Here is a 15,828-nt window from a genome sequence, read left to right as displayed (position 1 = left end):
AAATTCTTCTAAGTGTTTCCAATATGAGACGCGATTTTAAAAATTTAGATAACTTTTTTGGGTCCCCGACCGTTTCGAGGACAATAAAGGGGTTGCAGGTGATGTAATATCATTGATTTGAATTTATTTCCAGGTAACATTACGTACTTCTGTAAAAATACTTTAATTTCTCTATTTGTAATGTTTGCTTTACTTATACAAATAGAAAGACCCAAACTTATTTTGCAACTGATTGAATGTCTACGCAGTCAGGTGCATATTGTGGTGATGGCGCATGCAAATGAAACAAAACTCAGAATTTATCATATCACCCATTGCAAATGATGCTACTGTCTTTATTTTTTTGTATTATCAAAATCCAACATGTGAAAAGTGCTCTAAAGAAAATTTAAACATTAATTTATGTTAAGTAGATTCAGTGCAGATGTAAACGTTTAAATGAATCCACATTTACTTAAAAAGGACATTTGTGCAAGGTTTGTAAAATGTTGAGTAACGTAATAATCTGATTGTGATGAAAAGCAAAAATCAGAACAAAAGTGGAGTTGTTCTATAGGACACCGCGGTCAAAATCGAATAAAAACCTGGTAATCCTAGCATTGGTGTTAGTTGTTACTTCGAAGCCATCCTGAAATAGTCTATCGCACAATGCCATAATTAAGTCTGTGACAGAGAACAACAATTAAGAGATGTTATATAAATGTATCACCCAATCGATTACAAGAGAGACAAAACAAAGTAATCATACGTGCACTGTCATCCAATATCCTAGACAGCAGAATCAGTCATTTTTGCATAGATTCAACGTCTGCAGACGCTGAATCAATATACAAAAGTCAGATTGTGGTATCCAGGATATCTGTTATCGTCATTCGATCTTTGTTTCTACATAGTGAAAGACATTGAAGCTTTCAAATATAGACTGGATTTCACATTTTCAGATATATCTGTGTACACTGGAGCTAGATCAGAAGCAAGTGAAGAATCGTGGCATTGGAACAACGGTACAATGTTGAGTGACAACAACTATCCAAAATCGGATAGTTCAGTTTGTCAACAAATGGCATGGCCATTAACGTACGACTACGGGATCAACTTATCACCAAAAGCATGTACATCTGATAAAGCATTCTATGCATGCCAGTTTGAATGTAAGTTCATGGTGCAATGCAATAGATACAAAAATAAACTGCAAATACTCAAAAAATAAATTCAGCAGCTTAAAAAATTGCAATCGGTTTGAATAACAAGAAACAAGAAAATAAAAGCAACAAGCAGTTTCTTCTGGCAAACACCAGTTTCGTTATCTCACGCAAGCAAAATATCTTGCTCATAACGAAGATGGTAAATTATCATTTTTTGCAACAAAATAACTTGGTGTTGTTATTTATATTACTTTATTATATTGAAAATGAACAAAAATTATTTTTTGAAGTTGCTATCAATTTGGAGGCTGATGATTGTGATGGGACGTCTCTTCGATTTTCATGGAAATCCAACAATTTGAACCGAATTACAGAAACTTTTCCAAACCTAGTTGTGCAAGTAAAATATTTTTCTGTTATGTTTGCTGATAATCGTTATTATAATGAGTGATTTGTTGATGTAATAAATAGGTCTAATTTGAACGTAGGCTAAAACCATATGATGGTCTACATACATGCCAAAGAATTTTACGAATTGAAGACCTGAGTTGAAGACCTAAGACACTTAGAAGCCAAACGGTTGGAATGCCTAGTTAACCTAATCAAACAATATAGAGCCCAAAATGTAGATACTAAACTCATGTTCAGCAAACGTTTCGAAAACCTCACTGTCCTTATTTTCAGATGAAGATGAAGACAGTTTAGTTTTCTAAACGTTTAGTTTAGTTTAAGTTTGGTTTCTATATTTTGAGCTTTTTAGTTTGTAATTACTTAATGTAAGTCTCATTTTGCGAAAATAAATCTTTCAGCAAAAATGTGTTGTAAGCTATAAAGGTCAATACATGTCCCCGCACAAAAATTTGATAAACTTAATTTCGTTTTAACATACCCAGGTGATTGCACGGAAATAAAAGATTTGAATAAATCAACTATGAAAGTCCACTCGAATGTCCAATCACAGTGCAGGGAATATTGCTGATTAAAACTGCTGATCTACAAGAAGAGTTACCAAATTGACTACTTTAAAGTCAAATTTTCATAATTATTTTTTGTAAGTTATTTGGCCACAAATATTTGATTTCGCTTTTTGGCCATTTTTTGACTTTTTTCAAATTTTATTTTTTGTTTCCAATTTAGTTCAGTTCCTGTAGTATTATTAAAAAGTTGCTGATTGCCACAACATAACAAGATTACTGTATTTCTGGTTTTGAGTGGTGTTTTTTTTTTGGCATTTGTTTGGTTTAGGGCTTGGTTTTTATTTTCCAATTTTGTTTGGCGCTTTGGTAGCCTATTAGTTTTTCTGATGACTTGGCGTTGTTTTCAATTTAAAATATGGCAACTTTGGCTACAAGATTTGCTGCTTTGAAAGCTAGACAGTGTTAGTTTCATTAATGTTTACTTTAGTGAATAATTCCTGTAAACACGCCGTGAAATTCGTTTCATTGCACTGTTTCAAGTTACGTTGACTGAAGTCGTGAAAGGACATCTTGTCTCCACTTACAGTATGTATAATTTCTCACTGCAGCAGCCTAGATAAAAAAAGATATAAGCTATACTTTTTTTCCACATATTCTAAATATATTTCTCGTAGTTGCTGTTGGAAATAAAAATATTTGTAGCAATTTAAACAGAAAGTTTAACAAAGAGACAAGCAAAACAAAGTAACCTTAGCAGGTTTAACATAATGTATTACACACAAAACAAAATATCTAACATAATAACTCAAACGTTTTCGACACGTACGTGTCATTTGAGTCATTATATTAAATATTTTGTTTTGTGTGTAATACATTATGTTAAACCCGCTAAAGTTACCCTGTTTTACTTGCCTGTGTGGTCCAAAAATGCAAACTCGCTAGCAAAGCTTTATCAAGTTTAACAAATTAAACAAACACTGGACTGCGTTAGTTCTTTTGCTTAAACCGCTGGACTTGGTAGTTTTTTAGAACTTTTCACCAACTTAGTTTTTAAATTTTATATACTGGTATCGTAAAAATTTTCAGCTTAAAATCCATAAATATCTTTGGATTAGCAAAAGAACAGCTAAACGGTGGAATTGGGCCAATATTGTTTGAAACATGGCTTACAACCTGGGTTGTTTTTTTTTCGGTCATTTTACTTTCATAGACCGATTTTTTAGCAAAATTCCCCAAAAAAAATATAGTCAATTCGGTCAAAATGTCCGAAAAAATATAGTCAATTCGTTATTTTTGAACTTGTGTTAGTGTGCAATAAAAAATGTCTGCGGCCGGGTGTTGCAAGGTTGAGTTTCGCTGATGAACGTTGAATAAACGTTTGTCTGTTCTAACTTTTTCAGATAAAACACGACAACGTTTCTCAGCGAAACTGTTGTAGCTAGTCAGGTAGTGCAAATCTTGGTTTGTATCAGCTACTTGAAAGGAAATATTTTCATCAGAAAAAAAATGACCTAAATAAATAAAAAATGACCTAATTTTTTCAAGTCATTTCGGACAAATGACCGAAAAGTCTCAGCGAAAAAAAAAACAGCTTACAACAGCTTTGAAAAAACATCAACTTGCACTTTTTCAAAAATTGTATTTTTGACTTACCGAAAGTGGCCTACTGTAATTCTTCAACTCTGGTCTTCAATTAGGAAATATTAATTACCTTCAAGAAAGCAATTTTGCGCAGTATTTTCCAATTTTTCAATCTTAGTTTTACTTTTGTTAATAAACAGCTTTATTTATAGCCTTACTCATTCTTTTACTTACCTTTAAATTCCCATAGTAAAACAATTTGATATTTTGCTATCGTCACAACAGATCCAGGAACTACAAACAGCTACATTTATGGAAATTCCTTTTGGTAAAACAGGAATGATTTCTGGATTGAAAAAACGAACTGAATATAAGATAATGGTAACTTTTAAAAATTGAATTAGTTTAAAATAACAAACAAATATATTAATCCAACAAAACAACAAAAGAACTGCTAAATATGATTTGTTGCTAAGAAGCATAAATAGTGCGCGTATGTCTTTCACCTATACCGCCATAGCTTATGCGGGTAAGCCAGTAGGTGTACCAGGACCACACGATCTGACTTACTATGGAATATGTGGAAACGTTGGTAGGCCTCGCTTCATGGACGAAACATATCCCTTGATCGCTTTTACACTTCACTTGATTAGGCAGAATGACTTTGGAACAAAAACATAACTTTAGTTGGAAAATGGCAAAGCAATTGAAAAGGAGTTAGCGAGTTAAAATCTCTCACTGATTGGGAAGCCATCAGTACCAAAATTTACTGGGAGGAGTCGAAAAACCACATTACCGTTACGTCGTACGCAGTCAAACCAAAATCTACCTGTAAACGCAATGTTCTGGTCTTATCAACTATGCAGCCAATCCTTGGAGTAACCAAAGATGACGGAAAGAAAAATCCTGCAATAAGCAAGCTCTACGATTTTACCAAGGGTGGGACTGATGTCGTCGACCAGAAGATGGCATATTATAGCGTCAAGCCGAAGTCAGCAAAATGGACTGTGTCTGCATTTTCTTATATTTTAGACGTTGCGCGGGTCAATGCGATGACCATTAGTTACTTGAACCGCAAGTTGTCCTTTTCACAAGCCAAGGGAGACGAAAGTTTTGTGGAGGGGTGGCAGCTAGCCATGTCATTAGTCAAACCACACATGTCAAGACGATTGGATGATGTACCTATTCTACGTGGGTCACTCCGCCATACAATGTCAACATTTTTGGGATGAAACCATAGATTAACAGCAAACTCAAACTTGCTATTACCAGTGGTTTTCATAATGAAATAGCGGGCTATCGTAAGATTTGTTCTTATCATGTTATCGTTGATTATGGGATTAGATATTTTAATCACAGTATTTGGTCATCACCGTTTTATTCAAAAGCGGGGTATTTTTCTATCTATAAATTGATCGAAATATTACTTATAAAGCTGCGGTTCAATTTCATTACCATTATACTTGACGATGCTAATTTACTACACTTGCAATACGGTCTGTTTGTACAATATTTCGCACAAGTCATATTTTTTTGTGACTGGAATTTTTTGTCTTCGAAGAATTTTGATAAGTCAGTTTTTCTCAATGTAATGACGAGCTGCATGTCTTCATTTTCAATAAACAGTGCCTGGATGACATTATGTGCTTCCATTTTCGCTGAATGGCATTACTTTCACAGATCAAATGTTTGTACTGTTTCAACGTCTGACGACAGTGAACCGCTGTAAAGAGGCCGATATTTCCTGCGAAAGTTTTGCGTAACAAAAAAGCATTCATTCAAGAGGAATGCAATTTGAAACAAACGCATGACTTTCTTAGGTTGTATCGCAACACCGCTGAACGTTGTATCGACATAAGCAAAGTATCTATAAGCTGTTAGCACTCGCAATGACACTATAGGACATATCAAGCTGTGCTTATTTCTCTACGATGAGAATCGGGTCAGGGCAAGAGCGGTAAACCAGAGTTGACCTTTCGCTGCTTGATATTTGAGCAAACAAATTATATGGTAGATTATAAATATTAGTGCAATTTCTTTGTAATGTAAAAACGCCCAAAAATGCCTTATATTTATGAGAAAAAATAAAATTTTTGTTTAGTTTAGCATTACTCCATGTTATAATTCAAAAATATGCGTTCGAACGGTCAATTTTGAAGCTATTTTCGGGAAATTAGAATAAAAACCGACTTTCTATCGTTTTTTCATCTCAAACACTTTATTTCAATAATTTTGTGAGGTAAAATTTTAATTTCTATACGCACAATACACATGGCTATTATCTTGCAAAATATTTTGACTCTGTGATTTTCATAACTCCCGTTATTAGCGATTAATTAGCACGGGGCTAAAATAGCCCGTGTCGAACTTTCCTCGTACGAAAATAGCTCGTATTAAGATAGGGTTAAAGAGTAGCCTATTGTCAGAATTTAGCAATTTACTTTATTAGGTAGGCTTATTGTAACTTGTGAAAAAAAAAATAACAGGAATATCAATATAAAGTAAACAAGCTTCTTGATATGTGCAGGCTACTCTCAAAAGTGACGATTGTCCAAATTTGAGCTTGTCTACAAAAGCAAGTCAAACAACAGGATATGGCTTACCTGACCCAGTTGTTGGAGCTCATGTTGACAACGCTACATCAGAAATCCAGGATTGCGTTATTGTGTGGAAACATGATTCTTCCAATCAGCATGTTTTGGCTTATGTGGTACAGATTTGTCATGGAATTATTTTTCTTAAGAAAAATATAAAATTCTTTCTTCGAAAATGCCTAACATTGGACTTCATTTTTGAAAACTATAGCTGTGCTGCATATTCACGTTGTTGTCGATGACTAAATGAACTACAGTAAATAATACTGCACTAGTTGATTGATTGATTGATTGATTGATTGATTGAATCTTTATCCTCGGACTGGGAAAGCTTCTTGCAGAGCTTAATCCTGGCAGTTTTGCATACTTGTAGAGGCTTTGAATCACTGACGCAGGCCCGGTCACCGAGATTGACAGAGTGAAGTTTTCGATTGTTGAAGTCTTGTTGCTTGGGAACTATTCCATCCATTAGATGCCGCTGAATGGAGAGCAGTCCTTAACGTGCGTTGCTCAAGCGCACACCCCAAGAGTCGAACCAGCGCCGCTTGATCTTGAAGCTTCTTCGTTCCAGAAGTGACGCGCTAACCAATTGAGCTATCGGGCTACTGCAATTGTTTGAAAATGTTGTATGGAACATACTATACTGTAAAGACCGGAGTTACTTGGAAGAAATTTTAGTAAAAGTTAACCCTTTGCTTTTCAACCTTTTTTTGGAAGTTAACTGCTCAAGGGGGGGCCGTTTTTGGATCAAATTCAATCAGTTGTTACGTCTTATCCGCTGGTGCTATTTCAACAGAAGTTGCACTGGTATGAAAATAAATCATTTGTCTATAAGTTTGAAAAATCTTTATTTCAAAATTTTATATGTTAAACTTGATATTTCATTTTTTGCAAAGGTACCCAAAAACGACAATTTTGATTTATCTTGCCGCTGCTTAATTACCATGCTAATCCGATTTCATGCAAAGTTCTGAATAACAAAGAGCTCGATCAACCGCACGAAGTGTGTGTGCGGTGTGCCGAATCATTGCATTGATAAAGATTTACGCCTTGCAAGCAAATCTTATTGTAGGCTACTCATTGATTCTAAAATAGTTACAATCAGAGTAATACTGTTACACGAATTTGAAAAAAAAAAACTGCGTTTGTTCTTTTACATTTTTGTCCTAAACTAATGCTTTCCAAAACTCATGGCTAGCTTCTAGTTTTAGGGAACAAAACTTCTCATAAGTAACACCTTAGCCTGCTTGAATAGCTGTTTACATCTTCGTTTGTGTATTTTAGGTCTACAATTGAGTTTGTGGTATGAATATTTTTAGTAGAGAGAAGACAATTGAACAAGTTGTTGACCTTATCTGAAATTTCTAAGTTCAAATTAGGTGCTTTTGAAATTGTGGATTTGTGTCAAGTCGCATCACAAATATCATGCAGGCTGCATCATAAGTCATTTCGCTTACGGTTGTTTACAAACATGACTCATAAATTACATCCACAAAAAATACAGCATTTACATCAACAAAGCTAAGTTCGAAGCTCACTTTTTATTGAAGATTCTGTCAATCAATTTGAAAATACATTTTTAGTCCGCCAGCGTCGAAACAATGCAACAGCGAATTGAGGATCATGCGTAAACAAAAGAAATGTGAAATAACCCACAGTCAGCAAATCTACATAAATTTAACGTTTACAAATATTGAATCAATGTAAAAGGACTGGATTGCTGACTGGGTCCTTATTGTTTGAAGCACAAAAAATACGCCTAAAGCCGACAACATCAGCAAAGCAGCGAATATGTTTCTGGCCAAAAAAAAATTCACTTTTGACTTCAAAGATAAAAATGATTATAACGAAGCTTCAAAGTTTGTCGTAAAAAATATTGCAGAGATACAATAAACATAATCATTTTGTGCCAGATTGTGAGAAGACTTCCTAGATTCTTTCCAAACATTTGCATGATTGCAAATTATTTTCTATAACTTTATATTTCCCAAAAATGGCTTCTCTGTTGAAACAACGTGGCTACAATTCTATAAAAAATTCATAGGCCTACTACATTGAAGTAATGAAATGTTTTATAGTGATTTTGCTGATGACGTTTTACAACGTTCGAGAAGTAAAAAATAATAATAATGAATTATTTTACAAAACCGTGGTTTGCAAGCGCTTCACAAAAATTGTTGGGAAAAATTTATTATTAGACGTAAAACGTTTGTAAAAGAAATTGTCGGTCTATGTATTTATAATGTTTATTACGCTGTTATCGAATTATAAACTGCCTGTATTGTCTACCTTTGTAGTCACCGGCCAGCTTAGAGCAGCATGCAAACTACGCGTTTATGGTATTGGCATCGTGTTATGATTCTCGAAAATTTCCCACAAGGTCTTTATTTTTATCGTGATATTTTTGTGCTTTTTCTGTCCTAAACTTGAAGTCGTTGTGCAGCACAATCCACATCTGTTTTTAGACTCAGTCTTCATTGAAAATCTTTTGTGTGGTGCATCACTTCAAGTAGTGTCTTCCCCTAAACTGTTACACAAACCGCCCAGAACCAGGTTGATTATGTATCTTACAGCCGTTGAGAGCCCGTTATTGTATGTGTGGAATTATTAGATGTCTGACTAAATTCATGCCAAAGTCGAGCAAATTCTGTTTTCGGGTCCTTGCCGTTATTTACTGTATTTTTTGTTGATAAGTTTAGGCAGCATTTTTCCAAGATAAATGAAGACATCGGTATTGTTCGTCACTTAGATTTAGTTTTCTCAGCATTATTTATTCATTCTTTGATCCACTAGTTTGTCTCACTTTTGGTATAATCGGATCGTTTATAAATGACGGGTTTTCACAATAGCCGGCCTCTTATACATTGGCGTAACGTATTCAGATGTTGAATCAATGATCAAGAAAGCTGATTCGTTGTTTGTCTTATGTGACGCCTAGCTTTATGCCTCGTCTACATTACAAAATATTTTGTAATGTATATTTTGTAATGTAAGACAAGGCATTATCATGTTTATTTTGCGCTCTTTGGAACAACACACAGTGCACTGTGAAACAAAAATGCAAGACATAAGAACAAGTAGGCAACATAAAGCAGGGAAGGGACATGTAGCCATCGAGTTAGCTGCTACGTGTAGCCTAAATGGAGCCTATCTCATAATTTTGAGTATATCTTACAATTACTGTTTGCGAAAACGCTATTTCTCCGGCTTCTCCCAAAAGCATTTGCAGTGATACATTTCCTCAATTGCAAATTTTGCCAATGAGAGCATTTCCATAGAACGTTTATTTCGAAACCAGGTTTTTCGTGTCTTTATCCAAGGGAAGATTTCTTATTGCAACGTTTTTTATTCGTCAATGAATATTATCTGCTTGAAACATCTGTTTTGAATAGTTTGTGGCCTACATTGCCTACTATTTTGATCATGGATTGCTATTGTTCGTAGAGCTGATAACGCAAAAAAACGTTTGCTATTATTGTTTCTAATTAACAGCTTTGTGATCACTGGCTTTTCTTTTGTGGCATAAGAAATAACGCGCTTTGTATTATTGAGGTCAAACCAAACAAAGGAAAACAAGAGGACGTTTCTCTCTGCTCGCGCATATCGATGCACGAAGCAATTATGAGCTTATGGCTTGTAATCGCAATGTAATCCATTTCACGCTTTGCTGGAAGTTAGCTAGAAATAGCAAAAATTCACCAAAATCTTGAATTTACAAGAAAACTACACAACTTTTAGCATCAAATTTAATATCATCAGATCCGCCTGGCGATTTTAGGAAAAGTCAAGAAAAAGCAAGTGCATGGCGTTACTGTGCTTCAAGCAATCAAAGGAAATATGAGGGGGGGGCCAAATCTGGCCTCCCTTTGAGGAGCAAAGTGTTAAACCACAAAAAATCAGAATGAGTTTCAAAAACTTTATTTAGTGTGGCATTAGACCACTATTGTACAACAACTTATGACAAACTACGTCGGCTGCATAGCCGAGTGGTGAGAGCGCATAGCCGAGTGGTGAGAGCAATGCAACGGCAAGCGAAAGGGCAGTAGTTCGACACCGCTCATGAGCATGCAGCTGTGTTTTTGGCAGGACACTCAAAGGCATACCTGAAGGTGGACATGAAGATTGGCTTCCTTGCCTTCCCGTCTACTTAATCTAAATCTTCAATCACCAGGTGTAAGCCTGGATATAACAAACGATTGATCAGAAATTTTTACAGGTTTTTACAGAAATTTAACTATTTCATACATACATCAGATGTTTCAACAAACCCCATATAAGCGGTTTTTTTGAAAACAGAGACACATCAAGGCGTCTCTGGGGTGGTAAAAGAATAAACCCTCGGCCACAGAGAACAAAGAAAGGCCATCATACACCTGGCTCACCGGGCGGGGGATCCTAACCACTTGCTTCATGCAAAACTCAACATCCCACCTCAGGAATGTCCCCGGCAACTAAAGTCAAGACACCCCTTTGTGCCTGCTGCTGTTGAATTACTACATCCATTTAGCGATCATGCCATCAGCGCAGCACTCTTCATGGAAGATACTTGGAATGCAGCGTGGTGCGCCACCGACACCAAACTACATGGCTTTATACTCCACCCGGTGGCGCGCCCCCCTGATATTAACCTGCCTCGGCCGACTTGGGTCAAGCTCAACAGAATCCGAACCGGAGTTGGTCGCTTCCATTCCAACATGCACAAGTGGGGTCTGGCTCCCTCATCGGCCTGCGAATGCGGCGCGGAGGAACAAACTGCTGACCATGTCGTTCTCGAATGTCTCATCTACAAGGCACCAAATGGAACGCATGGAATAGCAACGCTGGACGAAGCTACACTCACCTGGCTCTCCACCACCTGCCCTAAAATTTGATCTCGTCTCAAACAAAAGAGAAAGCGGGGTTTGTTGAAGCACCGCACGGGTTTAGTTGAAACATGCATTAACTTTATTTATATGTAGCCTACAGGATTTAAATATGTCTGTCAATCGATATCTACAATCAATGGTGTTCAATGTCAATGAATCTATTGTGGATTGTGGCTTGACAAGTTAATAGGAAAGACATGCAGCGATTTATTTTATGCAGCATTTAAAAATGGATGTGAATCAATGTCAACAATCAACGTTTTCCATGTCAATCAATCAATGATGTTCAATGTCAATGAATCTGTTGTAGATTGTGGCTTGCCAAGTTAACAGAAAAGACATAACCTGCAGAGATTTAACATAATATATACAGCAATGTAAAAAGTGTTTATCAACTCATTGTGACCAATCAAACATGTACCAACTACAACCATTCAAAATGTTTCAAACAACCCCATATGTTTTTGAAAGTGGAAAGGTGCTGTCATGTGGTCCCTAAACTAAGTAATTTCACTTTTTCTGCTTTTTTGTATTATAGAACTTGCATCATTATAGATCAAAGGACTTTTACTTAACGTTCTAAGTCATGATGTTAGAAGATATTATCCAATAGGCTCAAATTTTAGTTCAAAGCGTAAAAATCAGAAAGCCTGTAGTCTATTATTTTAACACATCTGCTCCGAACCCAATGAAAGTAATGCGGCTGATAGATGCCATCGTCGTCAACCGCTAAGAGGCACTAAAGATTTTAAAATATGTTAAGGGAGTGAAAAAAAGCAATGCTTTAACTAACCCGGTGTCCTTTGCGTACAATTTCAAATACAATTTAGAAACATCAGTTCAGTAGGCTACCTTGTTGAAACCTTTTTACACGTTTGTAAAAAAAATATGGTGGAAAACGAAATTTAATGTGTTTAGCCTATGCCCTACTGGCTTCGTCTTACGTAGTTTTTTTTCTATTTGAACAGATTTATCACATTTTTCATAACCAAACTAATATTTTTCAAAGGTAACAGGGAAGAGCAATAATTTGACATTGACAACCACTGTGAACGTAACAAATGAAAATGGCTTGAATTCTAAAGCGCACTTGATGAAAAGTGTTTTCAATCATTCGTCTTTTGGTTTCAGTGAGCTGATTTACTTTCATGTCAGTAAATTATCACTTGATGTTTGTTCTGTGATAATCGGTTTTACTACAGCTACCTAATTAAAAAATTGTTTTAGCGATAAATTGCAGTACTGCATAATGCTGCATTTAGACATTTTCGGAACTAGATTTGTAGTTTGCTGAACATTGCGTTATATAATTCTAAAGGGTTAGAATTCCCTACTTCTGTTAAATTATAATTGATGATAAGTTTCACACAATATCTAGCAAAATTTGTAGAAAAAAAATAAACACAGCCATTGTGTTCATTTAGATACAAGCTGTATCATGTGGAGGAACGAGTAATGTTGGTCAAGTGGCAGGAAGTTGTCAAACCCCAATTGAAATATTACAACCAAGTACAGCAGAAACATGGATCGCTGTCGGTATTGGGGGATTGTGTGCTTGCTTATTGTTGTTGTTTGGAGGATACTTTTTCAGGAAACGCAGGTGAATGCTTTAGTTTCAGACTTTTCTCGTACTACCATACCATAAAAATATATTAATTTAAAGCGTAGACCGTTATTCAGTCATTTATTTGTGTTCGGATGCGCAACAAAACTTGCGGCACAAACAAAAAACAAAAAACAACGAAAACATAGCCACAGTGTGCAATAATAATGAGAGAGTATGAAGAATTGTAGCCCTGTCGGTCGTTGAGTCTCTCAAAGTAAAAGCGCAAAGTAAAAACGCGAATGCGGACGTAAGAAACACAGAAACAAAATACTGGCAATGGAAACATGACATCAAGCTAACGTTACATTATTTACCAACATGTTTTTTGATTTTTATATTATGAAATATTACTTGTATGTTTCAGAAAACCTCCAGATAGCACACCTCCTTCAGTTTCAAGTACAGTATTTACGACTGAAGATTTAAATGAATGCATAGGCTAAGAATTGGTTTTGTTTTTTGTATAAGGCATAGAGATATTTTAATCATGTTTGTCTAAAATCTAGATCATTCTTTTTTTTCTTGAAAGCTTGACGTTTGTAGCTTGATGTATTTGAATTTATTCTCAACGAATTTGATTATCCGAAAAATGTCTTTGGGCGCATCATGCATCACAAGTCTTAAATTTGTGAATATTGACGTTTCAGAAACCTGCCCTCAATCAACTGAAAGAAATGAAGCTACACCAACGCCACTACTGAACCATGTAAAGCCTTAGATTGATGGCTGAGTAGATTGCATCTTGCATGTTGCAAGAGGCTACCACTATACCTATGCACAAAGTTAAAACCGTCAATAGCCTACCTTTTCAAACAAATTTATGATTTGTTGCAATATCGCTAAACCTGTGCAGAGAGTTGAAACTATCAATAGCCTACTTTATGGAAATCAATGATTTGTTGTTCCTGGTTACACTAAAGCACTGTTGATGCGAGTATGTAACAGCTTATGTTTAGGAAATAGCCTTTAAACGTAATAGATTTTTTATAACAGGAAAATAATTTTCACAAACCAGTGTCGTACTTAACTGACATAATATGTTAAATAAAGACGTATGTTTAATTTACGTTTCAAACAAAGTTTTTGTTTTATGATTGAGAATGGATGATGAGAGTTTATTGAAACCATTTTAAACAACAGTTTCAGTGTACTATTCTTATATTTGCTTTGCAACATTTTAGGTAAACCTGCAAGAGGAATCCAATCCATACGTCAATGAAATGGAAAGCGTTGTTTACGGTGATTTACCAGTTTCAACATAAAATTTCTGTCAATAATATTAGTAGTAAATAGCTACTAATGAAACATATATGACATAACCAAATGTGGTCCTAAAGACTTTTTTTGTAAACTTTTTTTCCGGGAACAATCCCATTTTATAAATTATTCCAGTAGCCTATGTTACATATCTACAGTATACTAGTTTTATTTGCCATTAGTTACATTGTCTGCTGACATGGAAAACATCGTTAATTGTACAGTGGTAACAAACTTCATTGTGATATTTTAAATTTATTTGAAGTTTACTAATTAAGTTGAGAATTAAAATAAAGTTCAACCAGCCTCATGTTTAAAAAGAATATATATTTCGCTATATAATCAAATGTAGTTATTACTATCTGAAGCCTTTACAAATTGTTTCACCTAACGGATCATCAGAAGGTCTTATATTCGCTCTGCTTTGCCTTTTTGCTTGGCATTGAGCACTTTTTGTAGTATTAATAGTTTTCATTGTTTTATTTCGCTATATAGTAATGAGCATCTTCAGTTCTTATTCAAATAGACATTCACTTTATCAAGTTTACTAATTTTAACGTGTTTATTATAACTTTCAGAAAACCTTTGAATGCCACACCGGCTTCTCATACAAGTAAGCTGTAAGCAAACATTGTTTAGCTATTAAAAAATTAAAATTGATAACCCATTGAGACTAAGTAGCTTTGGTGGCCTGCGACGCAATATCAAGTTTCTGACTGGAACACACCATGTAAAGATGATTATTGTTAAATGAAAATTCTCTTTTACGAAAGGATGTAGGGCCTATATAGTCTATTTAACATTCTATCTTCACACGTTTCCATACTGTGATAAAGGAAAAATATTTGTACTTTTTGAATCGTCTTAAAGCCTAAATTGCTGTTCTCAATAAAGCACAATAATGTTAAAACTAAACGAGGCCCCACTATTTTGTCTCTACTTTAGTGTAGCAAGTTTGTAGTCACTTGGTAACTTCCTTTCAGGTAGGCCTAGATCTATTCAATATGTTCGCACATAATTGATAATTAGTATTTTAACTTAGGCATGGTAATCTACTGTAGGCCTACATGCGCCATCAGATGAGAAAGTTATTAACTTGATATTTTTTTCTTGTTAGATTGACGCTTCAGACAGAAAACTTTCTCTTGAACTGTGACAACAGAAGTTACACCAAGACCGTTGCTAAAAATGCTTGTGCTTTGTGAAAAAATTTGTATTTACTATAAGGGAACGTTCAAATATTACGTAACGCCTTCGAGGGGGAGGGGGGTTTATGCAAAGCGTTACGATAGCGTCACATCGGAGGGGAGGGGGTTCAAGCAAAACGTTACGTAACGCTTTCGAGTACGGAATGGTAGTTTTTTGTGCTGAATTCGTAGTGAAAAAGCGTTACATGGGGGAGGGGGGGGGTCAAAAATTCGGAAAAAAAGCGTTACGTAATATTTGAACGTTCCCTAACAGATTAATTAACGAACTGTTTATGCATGATTTCTAACATTTACTTGTGATTAATTTTTGCGTTGTAAATCCAACTTTTTTTTAGCAAGGTTTGAAATTTTTGAAGAATCAAAAAATGTGTTGATTTAGGCTACTCAAATCGCCTTCTGCTATTAAGCCACGTCCGTCCAGTTAACTCTAAGTTAGTAAGAGCGTATGGTATTTTGGAACAACGAATTGTTTCCAGCAACGTTGTGCTGCTGGTCCACATTTGTCTGATTGAGAGCTGACTGCAATCAGCTTTGACAAGCTTGAAATTTTGAATGATTAATTAATAAGTGTATTTATGCGCTGTCAACTGTGATAAAAATTGCGTAATAACTCATACGCACAACCAAATTTAGAGCTGTTTGAAATAAAAACATA

General features: G+C 35.3%; 1 protein-coding gene across 2 annotated transcripts; it reads left to right on the top strand.

The window, feature by feature from the left end:
- Positions 1-955: 955 nt before the first annotated feature.
- Positions 956-15,179, top strand: LOC145783051 (uncharacterized). 2 transcript variants are annotated; one of them, XM_082594822.1, is made up of 11 exons: positions 956-1,151; positions 1,436-1,545; positions 3,929-4,024; positions 6,171-6,353; positions 12,112-12,252; positions 12,527-12,702; positions 13,073-13,107; positions 13,356-13,414; positions 13,890-13,947; positions 14,544-14,578; positions 15,083-15,179. In XM_082594822.1, exons 1-10 carry the CDS (start codon positions 1,010-1,012, stop codon positions 14,552-14,554), a joined length of 1,011 nt encoding a protein of 336 aa, XP_082450948.1. In that variant the 5' UTR covers positions 956-1,009; the 3' UTR covers positions 14,555-14,578; positions 15,083-15,179. The 2 variants fall into 2 exon arrangements, with proteins under 2 accessions (XP_082450948.1, XP_082450956.1); XM_082594830.1 differs by lacking the exon at positions 3,929-4,024.
- The last annotated feature ends 649 nt before the right edge of the window (positions 15,180-15,828 follow it).

This window comes from Aplidium turbinatum, chromosome 1, assembly GCF_918807975.1.
Source record: "Aplidium turbinatum chromosome 1, kaAplTurb1.1, whole genome shotgun sequence".
In the NCBI taxonomy this organism is placed as follows: domain Eukaryota; kingdom Metazoa; phylum Chordata; class Ascidiacea; order Aplousobranchia; family Polyclinidae; genus Aplidium; species Aplidium turbinatum.
The sequence above is the reverse complement of the archived record's forward strand: the minus strand, read 5'-3'. Positions and strand labels throughout refer to the sequence as shown.

What these genes read in the sequence shown, in the direction of transcription:
- LOC145783051 (XM_082594822.1), top strand. Translation starts at nt 1,010, where the DNA reads ATGTTGAGTGACAACAACTATCCAAAATCGGATAGTTCAGTTTGTCAA. An exon ending in CTATGCATGCCAGTTTGAAT is followed by an intron (nt 1,152 to 1,435) that starts GTAAGTTCATGG and finishes TATTTTTTGAAG; the next exon opens with TTGCTATCAATTTGGAGGCT. An exon ending in GAACTGAATATAAGATAATG is followed by an intron (nt 4,025 to 6,170) that starts GTAACTTTTAAA and finishes TGATATGTGCAG; the next exon opens with GCTACTCTCAAAAGTGACGA.